Below are 14,316 nucleotides of genomic sequence, written 5' to 3'. Positions count from 1 at the left end.
AGATTAGATACCAGTTACTTAAGAAACAAAAATTCTCCTTTCCTAGAAAGCTCAATCTACAAGGATATCATAAATCATTCTTCCAAAAACAAGGGAAAGTATTAACTACTGTTAAGTATGAACAGTACTAACTAGTTTCATATTGAAAAGACGTGGTGGTTCAGCCTTTATCCTTACCTCTGGCTTGACTCTCCGGAGAGCCCATACAGAATGCAAACCTTGAACAGTGTCATACGTCATGACAATGGACGGGTCAGTATTGAGGGAAACAATTTTCATCGCATGATCGACAACATATTGCACTCTTGAAGAACCAAAAAGACCTTAAAAACACAAAATAGATAATCAGTTATAAAACAAGACTCCACAATTCTTATAGATAGAAACCAAGCAAATTAAAGTGCAAAGTACATTAATATATTACATAATTAACTTTAGAAGTTTTGGTAAAGCTATTTTGGACATGAACTTCCTTAAGATACATTAAAGTTGAGAGGGTTACAAGGTTCAATTACACATACATATAGTTAAATGTTTTCATTTAACTTTGTACTGATTCTTCACTAAGTTCGTCAGCCACCAGTCAAAAGCAGATGCAGGTCCATGATTCCTTCAGTAATCAACTATTCTACCAAGTTTGCCTTCTCTACTAATTCTTTTCTTCTGGCACGTTTCCAGAGGCTTACGTAACAGCTTCCTAAATGCTACTCTCTGAATTAGAATGCTAGAAAACAAAAACATGATTCTCTTGTAAAATAAGTATTTTGTAAAGAAATAAACATCATTCATAATTCTATCATCTCAAAATATCAACTCTTTATATATTTTTAGAGATTTTTCTTGCAGCTTTTTGTCTATACCCAAAGATGCCTTCTCTGATTTTGTAAAATATTTACAATTTGGTATTCTATATAATATTAAAATAAACTATTCCCCGGGTTATTATATGTTATTCAAAAAATAAGATAAATGATAGTTACAGTATCATTAAAACATCGTTTTCTGCAATTTGTACCAACATAAATAAGATAGAACATAGTCAACAAACTTTTACTTTTAAAGGTAAAAATGTAAATATTTTAATCTTAATGAGCTACATATTCACTCTGTCACATCTATTTCTTTTTTTCTACGACTCTTTAAAGAGGTAAGAACCATTCTTAGCTTGTAAATCTGAACTTACTCCATGGGCTCTAGTTTACTAATCAAGATTTCACAACTTGTATTTATAATAAAGTCCTAAAACTAAAGTTGGTCAATAAATACAATACAACTATCTGGTTAATCATTACATTTTTATTATAATAACCTATTATATTTGGCTTTATTATTTTACTAGCCTACCAAAGTCACATCTAAATTTAAAGATAGGCATCTAGAACTATTTGTACAAAAAAGTCCCAGAAAATTATGCTATTTTGAGCAAAAAAATAGAGAAATATACCCAACGCTACCCAATGGCCAACATCTTTTTCCTGAAGAAAACAGTATAAGCTTATCCACGTATCATTCATTTACTTATTAGAGGCTGGAGAATAGTCGTCTATACACAGCTGCCAACCCTCTTGCCATAAAGGTGATTCCAACTCATAGCAACTCCATAGGATAGAGAACGGTCCCACAGGGCAGCGGTTCTCAACCTGTAGGTCGCAACCCCTTTAGGGGTCAAATGACCCTTTCACAGGGCTCACCCGATTCATCACAGTAGCAAAATTTCAGTTATGAAGTAGCAACGAAAATAATTTTATGGTTGGGGGGGTGGGTCACCACAACATGAGGAACTTTATGAAAGGGTCGCGGCCTCAGGCAGGTTGAGAACCACTGCCGCTTACAAGTTTATAATCTTTACAGAAGCAGACTGCCATCTCTTTCTCCCGTGAAGCACGTGGTGGGTTAAAACTAGCAATCCTTTGGTTAGTCCAATACCCAATCACTGTGCCATCCGGGCACCCTGACTCAGCTATAGGTCAGTAAATACGTTAGTTTTCATAACTGATTTATAGGGAACACTCTATTTTGACTATACTTAAAGAATAGCTATTAAACAATATTATGGTATTCAAGAAGTTATTTGATATAAATTAATTTCAGAGTAAAATACAATTTTATAATGCATAAATTAATTACTTTTCTAAAACAAGTAAATTTTGGTAAACTTATTCTTTATTTCCTTCTCCCTCCCCCACAAACAAAAGATAAGATAAAAATGAACTTACTTCCAGATTTACAAACAAGAGGTGTTATTTCATCTAGGGGATGCAGCATGCTGAACAGTGTAGGTAAAGGTTTTCTAGCAGTAAACAAATAATCAATCAATCCATGGCCAATACAAAATGTCATTTATGCAAAATTTGTATTTTCTTTGCAAAGAAATATATTTTCCAGATTACAAAAGCAACTAGAAACCTGAGTTCTTAAAAAAAAACAAAAACACCTTTCAACCCCTGACTATGGGCAAAGAGACACCTGACTGGTGGTGGTGCTCTTATATCAGTCAGGGGCAGAGCAGACTGGCAGCCCTTTGTTCATCCTAGCTTGATGCCTAGATCGTGGCCAGAGCTGTTTCATGCCTAGGGCACATTAAATTGTGAAGAAAAAAAACAAAAAACTTTCAACTTTTTACATGCCATCATTTATTGTAACATCTACTTCATTCCTAGAAATCTCTCCTCTTTTCATGTAGGGTAATTCTGTAAACACACACACACACACAAATAGCCCAAGCAAAGCTATTTTGTACTCTGTAAACTGAATACCTGGGTGGAACTGGAGGCATCTCATGGGAAGAACTGCTCCGTTCAAACAACAGTCCATATTTGGTGGGCCAAACATTTGCAACCTATCAGGTAAAAAAAGGGGGGTGGGAGTTGGAGGGGGGGAGAAACTACCACTTAATAAGGACTTAAAAAGTAATGCCACTGTTAACTACATTTTTAAAAACGAGCAACCTTAAAACACAAAAAAGAATTTGATCTGAAACCCTTGCCTAGCTAAAACCACACCCAAAATGACAATGTAATAAAATCTTAGAGTAACATTAGGGATCGAAAACATAGCAAGAAACAGGAAAAACACTAGTAATACATACATACCTTATTTAATATAACCAAAATAATTTCTGACATGCAATGTAAAATGACAGTTGCCTCTCAGAAAAGTTCTTATAATCTTTCCACTTATACAAATTAGCTAAAAGTTGAGATATAATCATCTTACGTTTTAAAACGTCCTGATTCATTTCATTCGTTTCTCTGCTTTTCATTCATAAGACAAAGGATAAATCCCTAAAGTCTGCGTATTTTAAAAAACAGCATTCTTAACTACAATAATACATAAGAGTAGAAATAACTTTTAAACTAATCCACTCAAGAACGTTTTCTAACGAGACATGGAAACACTGGAATTTACCTGAAAAGGTAAGGGAGCTATGTAGTCTTTTCCTTCCGTGCTATGCATGTTAACGCAGGAGCTCTGCAATATGCATACGCATTTTTCCACTGCATCTCGACCTGAAATCAACAGGTACAGGCTTATGGAATTTTTCCTAAGGAGTTCAACCTCAAAAGCACAAACTCATACATAACAAAAATATTCTTAGATGAAACCACAACTGAGTGGCTATTTTGAGTGAAGAAGAAAATGAAATATTTAGAATCAGAGGGTAAAATAAAATTTCAGAAAGAAACTTACTGTATGCCTTTTCAGATTTATCCTGTGATATAATGAAGTCACACCATAAGGCCTAAAAGCAAAACAAAATGCTCACCTAAGAAAATTATATCTAAATAATAACTCAACTATAAGTACCAGAGCCAATTGCCATGAGTCCCCAACTCATAACTCCAGGGGTCAATTTTCAGTCCAGATAACCAGGCCTTTCTTCCAAGGCACACCTGGTAGACTCAAGCCTCCAATCTTTGGGCTAACAGCTGAGCACAGTAATAGTGTGTACATCCAACAACTCCTCTAAATAGTATGTATCTAACACAATGGCATCAACACACGCTCAGTAATTTTTCCTCCTCCTGAACTCATCATATGCACCGTAAAAACCAAGAGTGGAAACAAGATTAGACTACTTAAAGATCAAGATCAACTATGTTTGCAATTGAATTTTATAAAGAAAGGAAAAAGTTGGGGTTTTTTAACTACTAAATCATCACTCTGCAGAAAACTGAATTCAAATGCAGACAGGCCCCAATTTACAACAGGGCTCCCTTCTAATACAGTTCAGTCAGTTCTGACATAATGCAATGCTTTTACATTTTCTTAAGTCTTCATTGTTATTGCCTTTTTCTATCACTGTCTTTATAAATCTAACACGTACTTACCTTTGGGGGTTTGCAACATAACCTGTAAACTTACAGATATATTTTGATACATGCATATACACATCAAAACATACATATATCGTAAGAATTTACTCCAACCATGAAAAAACATTGGATAACATTGGCATATTGTCAGTTGGGGTAATAACTCCTCGTGTGGAAGGTTCTGATTATCTGGATTATCCCTGGGAATAAGGATATCATTCCCAGTCTGAGGCATCTCTACAGTGTTATTTTTTCTTCACATATTTTACAATACAGTTCACTGCTCCTATATCTGCCTGTCAACTTTAACAAACATAGCAGCAAATGAAGCTTCTGATTTAGTTCAGAAAAAATTTCACCTAGTTCTTTCGCTATAGCACTTTTATGTTCTCAGGAAAGGCTGGTCCCTGAAAAAGGACATCATGCTTGGTAAAGGGGAGAGGCCATGAAAAACAGACAGACCCTGGATGAGCTGGACTGACACAGTGGATGCAACAATCGGCTCAAACCTAAGAACAACGGTGAGGATGGCACAGGACTGGGCCGTGTTCCCTTCTGTTGTGCAGAGGGTAACTACGAGTTGGAACCAACTCAATGGCACGTTACAACTCCACCTTCTTCCTCATTACTGCTTTCTTTGTCAGCCTTTCTTTCCTCTTCAAAATCCATTCAATTCTGATCTTAATTCTGATAATAAATTCTGCTAATTGCCATTCTTCATGATCCATGAGCCGTTTCACATCAGCAATACTAAGTTTTACATTTGTGGTCTTGCCATGTGGACAATTTCCCACCTATCTCCTCCATCATATTATCCTGATCCAATGCTTAAGATGTGTTCACTAATCAAATTTTCCCATATCTTCCACATGCATTTTCCCATACCTTCCTTCCCTGTGTATCCTGGGACTCTACTACCTGTAAGGCCTTCACCTTTTATCATTTGTTACATTTGAATACGAACATTTTTGGCTTTTTCAAGTGTCAGATACTCAAGGAACCCTAAAATCGCCATCAGCTCACCTGTTGCACAGGACTGTCAACGGTAAACGCCTTGTAAACAGCCAGTGCCTGGCTTTTGCTCCCTTTGCTCCAGATCACCATATTCCCAGCCACATAGAGCTCTTCATCATAGTCCACTTCTTCTCCAATTTCACTAACACCTTTCCTTAACTGCCAGCTTTCCTTAAAAATTAACACATGCATTTTTATAAGTAGTATGAAATAAGATTTAGTAACCAAACTCCCCAGATTACAAGTCTCTCACTGTCCCTTTACCTATAAGGAAGGCTTGAAGCCAGACGGCTTAATGTCAGCAATAACTTAATGGATGTGTGTGTTCATGAACAAGGATTTACTCAATTATTTTCTATCTTAAATTATGACAGATATATTATACTACTATACTACTCAATCAGAAATATAAATAAACTAAAAGTATATCATCTATAGATTAAAAGTGAAAGCTTCGAAATGCTTGGAAGACTAAGAAACCATGCTGAGCACGGGTTTCGGTGAAGAGAAGTGAGGTGCGCATGTGGCTCACCAGAAAGTTTCTGCACCGGGCAGATAGGCCCCCCTTTTTCATATATACATCATTTTATTGGAGGCTCTACAGCGCTTATAACAGTCCACACATCAATTGTATCAAGCACATTTGTACATATGTTGCCATCTTCATTTTCTAAACATTTACTTTCTATTTGAGCCCTTGGTATCAGCTTATTTTTCCCTCCCTACTCCCTCCACCCCCCTACCCTCATGACCCCTTGATAAATTAAAATAATTATTTTCATATTTTACACAATCCACTGTCTCCCTTTACCCTCATTTCCATTGTTCATCCCCATCGGAGACATGGGTGATCGGTTCCCCCTTCCTCCCCCATCTCCCCCACCCTTCCCCCTACACTCCTGGTATCGCTACTCCCATTATTGTTCCTGAGGGGGGTTATCTGTCCTGGATTCTGTGTCGAGAGCTCTTATCTGTATCAGTGGACATGCTCCAGTCTAGCCGGATTTGTAAGGTAGAACTAGAGTCATGATAGTGGGAGTGGGAGGAAGCATTAAAGAACTAGAGGAGTGTTGTGTGTTTCGCTGGTGCTATACTGCACCCTGGCTGGCTCGTCCCTTCCTTGTGACACTTCTGTGAGGGGATGTCCAATTGTCTACAGTTAGGCTTTGGGCCTCCACTGTGCACCCCCTCTCCCCCTACTTGTTCAAATAGATATGATTGTTTGTTTTAGGTCTTCTGATGCCTAATACCTGATCCTGTGGACACCTCGGGGTCACACAGGCTGGTGTGCTTCTTCCGTGTGGGCTTTGTTGCTTCCCTGCTAGATGGCCACTTGTCTACCTTCAAGCCTTTAAGACCCAAGACACTATATCTTCTAATAGCCGGGCACCATCAGCTTTCTTCACCACATTTGCTATGCGCCCATTTTGACTTCAGCAATCATGTGGTGCATCACAGAATGCTGTTACTACAACAAAATGTTCTTGAGTTGAAGGAGGACTTGAGTAGAAGCCCAATGTCCATCTGCTACCTTGATACATAACATATAAATATATGTACACAGACCTATATCTCTATCATTATATATTTATATATATACCTAGACCTAGGCCTCAATTATTACGTATTCATATATTTACATACATGGCTATATTTACACGGTTATAAATGTCTTTTGCCTCTTAATTCTTTCTTCTATTTCCTTTTACTTTCCTCCTACTTTCACTATCATGTTCAACCTTCACTCAACTCTCTGTAATTCCTCTCGGCTACATTGCACTTAATCAAACCCACCTGGCAGTCTACACCCTCCTTGTCATCGATTTTAAATCTCTTGTTGTTCCCTTCTCCTGGGATTTTGGCTCCCCACTCCCTTTCCCCTACCTCCCCCTTTCTCCTGTCCCCCCAGAACCATCAGTCCCATTATTTTCACCTCGGGATGGTTTGTCTTGTCTATCTTATAGATCTAGACACAGATTTCTCTCTTGACAACATACACACACCTTCCCCTGTCCTACTCATTAAAATAAATGGAAGAAATTAAATTCTACATACAGACTTTCCCTCTGAGATATTGGTATGCCAAAGGGACATATGAAAACAGAATGAGGTGGCAGGAGTTATGACTTTCTGACACACCTATAACCCATTTCTCTAAAAATAGTTATTTCTACTGAATTGATAGTTCTTTTCTCCTCTGAAAATTTGTGTGGATATGGCTGATCCCTCTCATCTAGCCCTCAAGTAATATAAAATACAGTCAGTATACACTAATAAGTACAGAGGAAGGCATCTTAACAGGAGCACAATCACAGTGCTGAGTTTGATTCTTACCATAAAATCACAACGAGTTATATATGTCAATATAAAGTCATTAATTTAACCTTGATGGAGATGGGCAAATTTTAATCTTTACCATACAAGTAGCATTATACTCTTCTCTCAGCTATAATTTTAAGGGGAGCCTTAAATTACAATTAGATTAAATCACTCTATAAAAATATGATAAGAAAATAATGGAACCTTGTGTTTCTCGTGGATGGTGACCTCCTGAAGGGACCCCACCAGGCCAGCAGCCCCATCAGAGGACCAGAGCTCGGAGGCTGGCTGCAGCTGGCGAAGCTGAAGATTCAAAGCATTAGGGTGGTGCTTGCAGTGGTCTCGACCAAATGGAACAAAGTCCTGCAAATCCCTGGCTGCAATCATCGTTGCCCTTTCTTCATAGAAGTTCGACATGGGTTCCAAATATCAACATTATTTCTGCATGAAGTCAAACACAGTCTGGTGAGCTTCTAGAGTCAAAACCAGGGTAAAAATACCTACAAGTTTACAGACTGGTCATAATCCTTAAATGACTATCAAATAATGCTACCATGTTGCATAAGTCATGCTAACAACAAAGAACATTTCTGTTTTAATTCTCATAGGTAGATGCAACTACGGCCACATTTTAGTCACCAACTGAAAAACAGAGGGTACCACTGTAGGAAACCACGGAGTTGAAACAAACACTCATGTCCCATAGCAACTCTCCCTTAAGGTTTCTCAGGAAAACCAAACTCACTGCCAGTCAGTGCTGACTCATAGCAACCCTACAGACAGGGTAGAACTGGCCCTGGGGGCTTTCTCAGACTAACTCTCTACAGGAGGAAAATGCCACATATTTCTCCCTCGGAGTAGCTAGTGGTTTCAAACTTCTGACCTTGTGTTTAGCAGCCCGCTGTGTAATGCACTACCACCAAGGCTACTGTTGCAGGACTTCCCAACATTTAAAGTTTTTTTCTGTTCAGATTCAAAACACACATCTAATGAATCAATGGCATGTAGGATGAAAAACTTAAAAAAAAATAATACCTCACGCCCATCCAGTCAATGCTTCCTCATATCAACCACAGAAAACAGTAGTTCTCAACCTTCCTAATGCTGCGACCCTTTCATACAGTTCCTCATGTTATGGTGACTCCCCCCCAACCATATTTTTGTTGCTATTTCATAGCTGTAATTTTGCTACTGTTATGAATCGGGCAACCCCTGTAAAAGGGTCGTTTGACCCCCAATGGGGTCGAGACCCACAGGTTGAGAACTGCTGCTATATAACATGGTAGAACTGAGACTGTAACTCTTTACGGGGTAGAAAACCCCAGGAATACAAAGACCCAGCTCTCTCCAACTTCCTCCCAAAGAGTGGCTGATGCTTTCAAACTGCTGACCTTGCATATCACAGCCCAACACATAACCACTTGGCCACCAGGGAAGAGGGCAAAAAGCAACACAAAACAAATTACTCTTAATTCATCAAAGGTTGAGATACAGCTTCCAGTCAAACAGCCCACAAAAATCCCATAAACTATCAAAATGCCAACAGTAATTCTAATGTTACAACCTCATCTAAATATAGAACTCAATGTCAATCATTGGTCCAAACCCAGGGAACCCAGTCATACATAACTCTAGACAAGAAACAAGACGGCTTATATCCATCTGACTTGTAGCTGATTTAATAACCCCACCTCTTAATTAGCAGAATCTATGGAAGAGTTTACTACAATGACTTCCACCGTCCTAGAGTAAGTGACAGCTGGTGAGATTCCGACACTGCCTATGTAGAATAGCACGTGAATATCAACTCTGCCCACCAGGCTGCATTAAAATGGCTTTCCCTCAAAAAAAAAAATAATAAAAAAAAAATAAATAAAATGGCTTTCCTGCAACACACTGAAGCTGCAATCCTCCAACACAGAAACCAAACGCTTCAACGTCAGCACCACAAGCCACTTTTAGAAAGTCTGTTTGAAACAGGGCTCACAGTTAAGAGGTTTAATTATATTTGACCTCAATTCCTCGTCCCAGGCCTTTTTTTGCATCTGGAGTTTTCTTTTAATGTGCTGCACAAACATCTCAGTGCCTGTGCTCGTCCTCTAGGACAGCCAAGTTATCTCTCTGTGAATCCAACGGTAGTCCTGGGGGATCCGTACAGCACAGAACCAGTTACTGATGTCTGCTCTTTTCACTACTCTGCTCGAAACCAATATTGAGAACACTTGAACCTTGGACGTAAGTAAAATATTGCCTTACAAAACTTCTGAGGAAATAAATTTCAGCTGGTCTTTCTGAGACAGATTAAGAATGAGGCTGGATTCTCCCATCCCCATTTTTCAAGTTCACACGGGCTTTGAGGCATTTATAAATAGCCAATAAATACATATAAGCTGAATCACACCCTATGTCTAATTAACATGTAAGCTTGTAACATATGACAACAGCCTGCATCATTTTCAATTTTCTTCTCCCCATGCAAGGATGTTGTTTTTTAAACCCCTGTCAGAGTAAAGTGTCTGAGTTCCACACCATCTGCCCAGAGGAGATCAGCCACTTGTGTTCTTGAGTTGAACCCAAGAGAGCAAAGGACCCCCTGCACAGGACTCAACTGTGGAACTGGCTGGCCACCACATGCGCATCATCCCATAAGGGATGACAGCCTACCCAGAAGCCTTTACTTTGAACTTCATTTTTGAATACTGGTTGCACGTGGGCCTGATTATCATAACCCCACCCAGGTAGGCCCGATTCCCAGATTTCTCCACCTGTTATGACTACACACGATGTCCTTCCCACCTCAATGCCCTTATCCTTATAGACCTCTCCTTTGCTCCAGAAGACTGTGGGTGGCCTGCAATGCCTGGGGTCCCCTGCCATGTCTCCCTTTACATGGCGGTCCTCTAAGAAACGTTCTGGCTGGGCTCCCTGCCTCAATATTAAGCGGGCAAGGATGAGAACCCAATCCGTGGACACTCTGGAATCCTACTCAACTCAGACAAAAGCCACACCGTAGGCCAGGGCATCGAGTAGACTCCCACTCACAGCGGCCCCACAGGGCAGGGGAGCACTGACCCTGCGCGTTTTCGGGGTTGGAATGCTTCAAGAGAATGGAAACCCTTTCTCCTAGGGAGCGACCAGTGGTTTCGAACTGCTGACCTTAAAGTTAGCACTCCAACATGCATTATCCCACGTTGCCACGAGGGCTGCCGGCAACACATACAGCTAGCTATACGTCGGAGTGCTACATTAAAATGGACATGCTGTAAGTAAAAACCGTTCCCACTATGAGACTAGAAGGGGAGCCTGGTGGCCTAGTGGTTATGCCTTGGGCTGATAATTGTAAGGTCAGGCAGTTCGAACCCACCAGTCGGTCGGCGGGAAAATGACGAGGCTTTTGTGACAAATGTCACTCCCCGAAACTCTAACAGACCTCTAGCAGCACCTAATGAGAGCCGGAAGGATGGACACATATTGGACTCAACATGCGTCTCGGCAAAATGGCAAGAACTTCCTCGGCCTCTCTGGCCGGCGATGAAGGCCTTCATCGCCAACGAGCTCAGGACCCGCACGGCGGGGGGAGAGGAGCCGCACCCCGGAGAGCGCGGCCCGCGAGGCCCCTCTCCGCTCTCGCAGCGCTCGGGGTGCCCAGAGGCCGGCACGTCGCGGCGGGGTGGGCGGCCGGGCCGGGCCGCAGCGCGCGGGGGGCTCCGCGGGGCTCGGCAGACCCGCGCGCACCTGTGTGACTCGGGACGCGGCGGGCGCGGCGAGCCCCGGCTACTCGCCGGGCGCGCGGGGGCCGAGGGGGCCGCGGACAGCGGAGCGTCGTCGGTCACGGTGACTCCTCAGCCGCGCAGCTTCTCATCCCGCTCGCTGCCCTACTCCGGAGGCAACAGGGCTACTGCAGTGACCGGCGCGACAGCGAACGGCGGTCCAACGTGCCGGCGGCCGCTCAGGAAAACGTTCAAATGGACGCGACCATCTTGACTTCCCGTCTTCCCTCGCGCCGGGGAGGGGCGGGGCGAGAGGCGGGGCGAGGGGCGGGGAGAGGGGCGGGGCGGGGATCCCGGGGCAGGAGAGCCGAGGCCCGCGGTCCTAGCGCCTGCGCAGTTGCTTGAAGACTGCACGTGCCTATCGCTTATAGCCCCTTCGTGCCTTCGCTACCTGCCTTAGGAAGGGACGCAGAGCAGAATGGGACCCTCCTGACTTTGATTGCTGACACAGATCTTCCTGGATCCTGTCCCCAGGATCCTGCACTGCCACCTCTTGGTTCTGAAGCCCCGCTCATTCTGGGAATCTTTTTTTTTTTTTACTTAGGGACTCATGCAACTCTTATCACAATCCATACATTCATCAGTTGTGTAAAGCACATCTGTACATTCTTTACCCTCATCATTTTCAAAGCATTTGCTCTCCATGGAATCTTAACCTTTTGCGGCTCAGTCACAGTGGATGAGAAGTATGGAGGACCTTACACTAGATGCAGAATTCCTGAGGTTCTAAGATGACTCAGAGACCCGCGTTAAGAGAGTTAGCCTTACCTTTCTCTCCTTGTGGGTTTTACTGTATATTATCTAGGAACTAGAGCTCTAATCCCCCATGAGAAACCAGGATGGTGAAAGTGGTTTTCCAATTGGCTGCTAGCCTAAAGTTGATGATTCGAACACACCCAGCAGCGCTTCGGAAGAAATGCCTGGTGACGCAGGCTTCTTTAAAAGACCCCAGCCAAGAGAGTTCTCTCTAAAGCCGCTCACAACAACACTCTCCCCTTCACAATTTGGCAAGGAAAACTATCGACAGGTCTTGTCGTACCTCGCAATAAACTTCATGTTCTTTACCCAGACATGTAAAGTTGGCTGGAACTTTAAAACGTCTCTGAAAAGGTGTACTGGGAAGGCGTAGATGCTGAGGCTGTTTAGTACAAGCAAATCCCTCATTAAATTTGGTTCCTTGGTTTGGGTTCTATGTGTGTCCTGGGGCACCCCAGTTAATTGTCCTAATAAGGTTCTTAGCACTTCTATTCTACCTCCTTGTTGATTGCATAGTGCCTGGGGTCTTAAAACTTACTTGAAGCCATCCACAGCACAATTGGTCTCTATTCACCTGGAGGAAGGTTAGGAACAGGAGGGTGTGGAATGTGTGACTCTTGCCCCTTTGAAAGACTGCCTCCTTTGCCATGAGATCTGACAAACTGAATGGTACCTGGCTATATTACTATTTCCATCAAAGATTCTATAGAAAGAGTATCCCCTGGGTGGAAGCTTCTTAGAATAAAAGAGCGGAAGTGCCTTCTCTTGCGGCCTCTTTGGTCTCAGCCGCAGAAGCTAGATGACTAAGGGAACATCATCCTTCGGAAAGCATCGCAATAAGACGCACACCTTGTGCCGCCGCTGTGGCTCCAAGGCCTGCTACCTCCAGATGTCGACCTGTGGCAAGTGTGGGTGCCCAGCCAAGCACAAGAGAAGGTATAACTGGAGTGCCAAGGCTGAAAGACAAAATGCCACCGGTACTGGTCGAATGAGACACCTAAAAATTGTCTACCGCAGATTCAGACATGGATTCCGTGAAGGAACGACCCCGAAACCCAAGAGGGCAGCGGTTGCAGCGTCAAGTTCATCTAGGATTTCAAACATTTAGTTGTGCAATAAATGTTCTCATATTAAAAATGCAAATTAAAAAAAAGATTCTATAGAAGAATCCTGGTGAAAAAGAAGAGACTGTAGGACAGAATTTTAGATTCTCCTGGAATCCAATTTCTGAAACTATCTGTCTGAATGAATTCCTAAAACTTTTGCCCTAAAATAATCTTTACACCTTAAACCAAAAATTTCCCCTGAACTTTTCTTAAATTAAAGCCAAACAGAACTAAAACCAGTAGTTTAGCTTTACTAGTAAAGAATGTCTGCCTTGAGCACTATGCTTTTTGAAAGTCTAATAGAAGGTCAGCAGGAGTTGAAATCGACTTGATGGCAGTGAGTATATTTCGTGTTACGCTTGTTGTTAAGTGATGTAGAGTCCGTTGCAGTTCACTGGGACGCTGTGCACAACAGAATGAAACACTGCCTGGTCCTGGGCCATCCTCAGTCATTGTTATATTTGAACCCCATGTGTCAATCTGTCCCAAAGCCTTCATCTTTTTCACTGACCCGACACTTCACCAAGCCTAATGTCTTTTCCTCAGGGTTAGTGTCTCCTGCTACCATGCCCAAAGTACGTGGGGCCACACAGTATATGGGATCACATTGGTAACAACAACTTGAAGGATTAGATTAGAAACCTTAGGAGGGCAGAGTGTGTGCTAATGGATGGGGGGGAGGACTCTGAAAAGGAGGTGAGAAGGATTGCATAACTCATGAATGTCATCAGTGTTTCTAAATTGTACATGCAGAAACTGTTGAAATGGTGTAGATTTTACTTTGAATATTCTCAACAACAGCTACAAAATAAATGCAATTTAGAGGGTGGAAAGTGTCTTCTGGGATTCCTTAAGCATACTTTGCACGTTGCGCCCTTGCTGCCCTGGTTCATTGCCATCACTTTACTTAAAATGTCGTGGTACTCATTAGGTATTGTGTCAACTTGGCTGTGCCAAAATTCTCCGTGGTTTGGCCTAGTAATCCCCCATGGTAGGGCCTCACAGAATGGAATCAACTCCATGATGGGATCTGCT

General features: G+C 42.0%; 2 protein-coding genes and 1 non-coding gene across 4 annotated transcripts in view; 2 read left to right on the top strand and 1 right to left on the bottom strand.

Moving 5' to 3' along the window:
- The window catches only part of ANAPC1 (anaphase promoting complex subunit 1), a 100,156-nt gene extending 88,507 nt beyond the window's left edge, over positions 1 to 11,649 (bottom strand). For both annotated transcript variants that reach the window (XM_075563140.1, XM_075563141.1), the window contains exons 1-8: positions 11,385 to 11,649; positions 7,854 to 8,090; positions 5,340 to 5,501; positions 3,691 to 3,742; positions 3,409 to 3,509; positions 2,757 to 2,839; positions 2,217 to 2,290; positions 178 to 323 (exon numbers count right to left, since the gene is read on the bottom strand). In XM_075563140.1, the coding sequence (XP_075419255.1) occupies positions 178 to 323; positions 2,217 to 2,290; positions 2,757 to 2,839; positions 3,409 to 3,509; positions 3,691 to 3,742; positions 5,340 to 5,501; positions 7,854 to 8,066 (831 nt within the window). In that variant the 5' untranslated portion in view covers positions 8,067 to 8,090; positions 11,385 to 11,649. The remainder of the gene's footprint in view (positions 1 to 177; positions 324 to 2,216; positions 2,291 to 2,756; positions 2,840 to 3,408; positions 3,510 to 3,690; positions 3,743 to 5,339; positions 5,502 to 7,853; positions 8,091 to 11,384) is intronic.
- LOC142462058 (small nucleolar RNA SNORA48) lies at positions 2,440 to 2,583 on the top strand. The gene has a single exon (XR_012787203.1). It is a non-coding gene; the product is annotated as a small nucleolar RNA SNORA48 (small nucleolar RNA).
- Positions 11,650 to 12,974: 1,325 nt separating the features above from the next.
- LOC142460964 (large ribosomal subunit protein eL37-like) lies at positions 12,975 to 13,283 on the top strand. The gene has a single exon (XM_075562667.1). The coding sequence runs from the start codon at positions 12,975 to 12,977 to the stop codon at positions 13,281 to 13,283; it is 309 nt and encodes a 102-aa protein (XP_075418782.1).
- The last annotated feature ends 1,033 nt before the right edge of the window (positions 13,284 to 14,316 follow it).

The sequence above is a fragment of the Tenrec ecaudatus genome, chromosome 11 (assembly GCF_050624435.1).
Source record: "Tenrec ecaudatus isolate mTenEca1 chromosome 11, mTenEca1.hap1, whole genome shotgun sequence".
NCBI lineage: Eukaryota > Metazoa > Chordata > Mammalia > Afrosoricida > Tenrecidae > Tenrec > Tenrec ecaudatus.
This window is presented reverse-complemented; position numbering and strand designations above follow the sequence as displayed.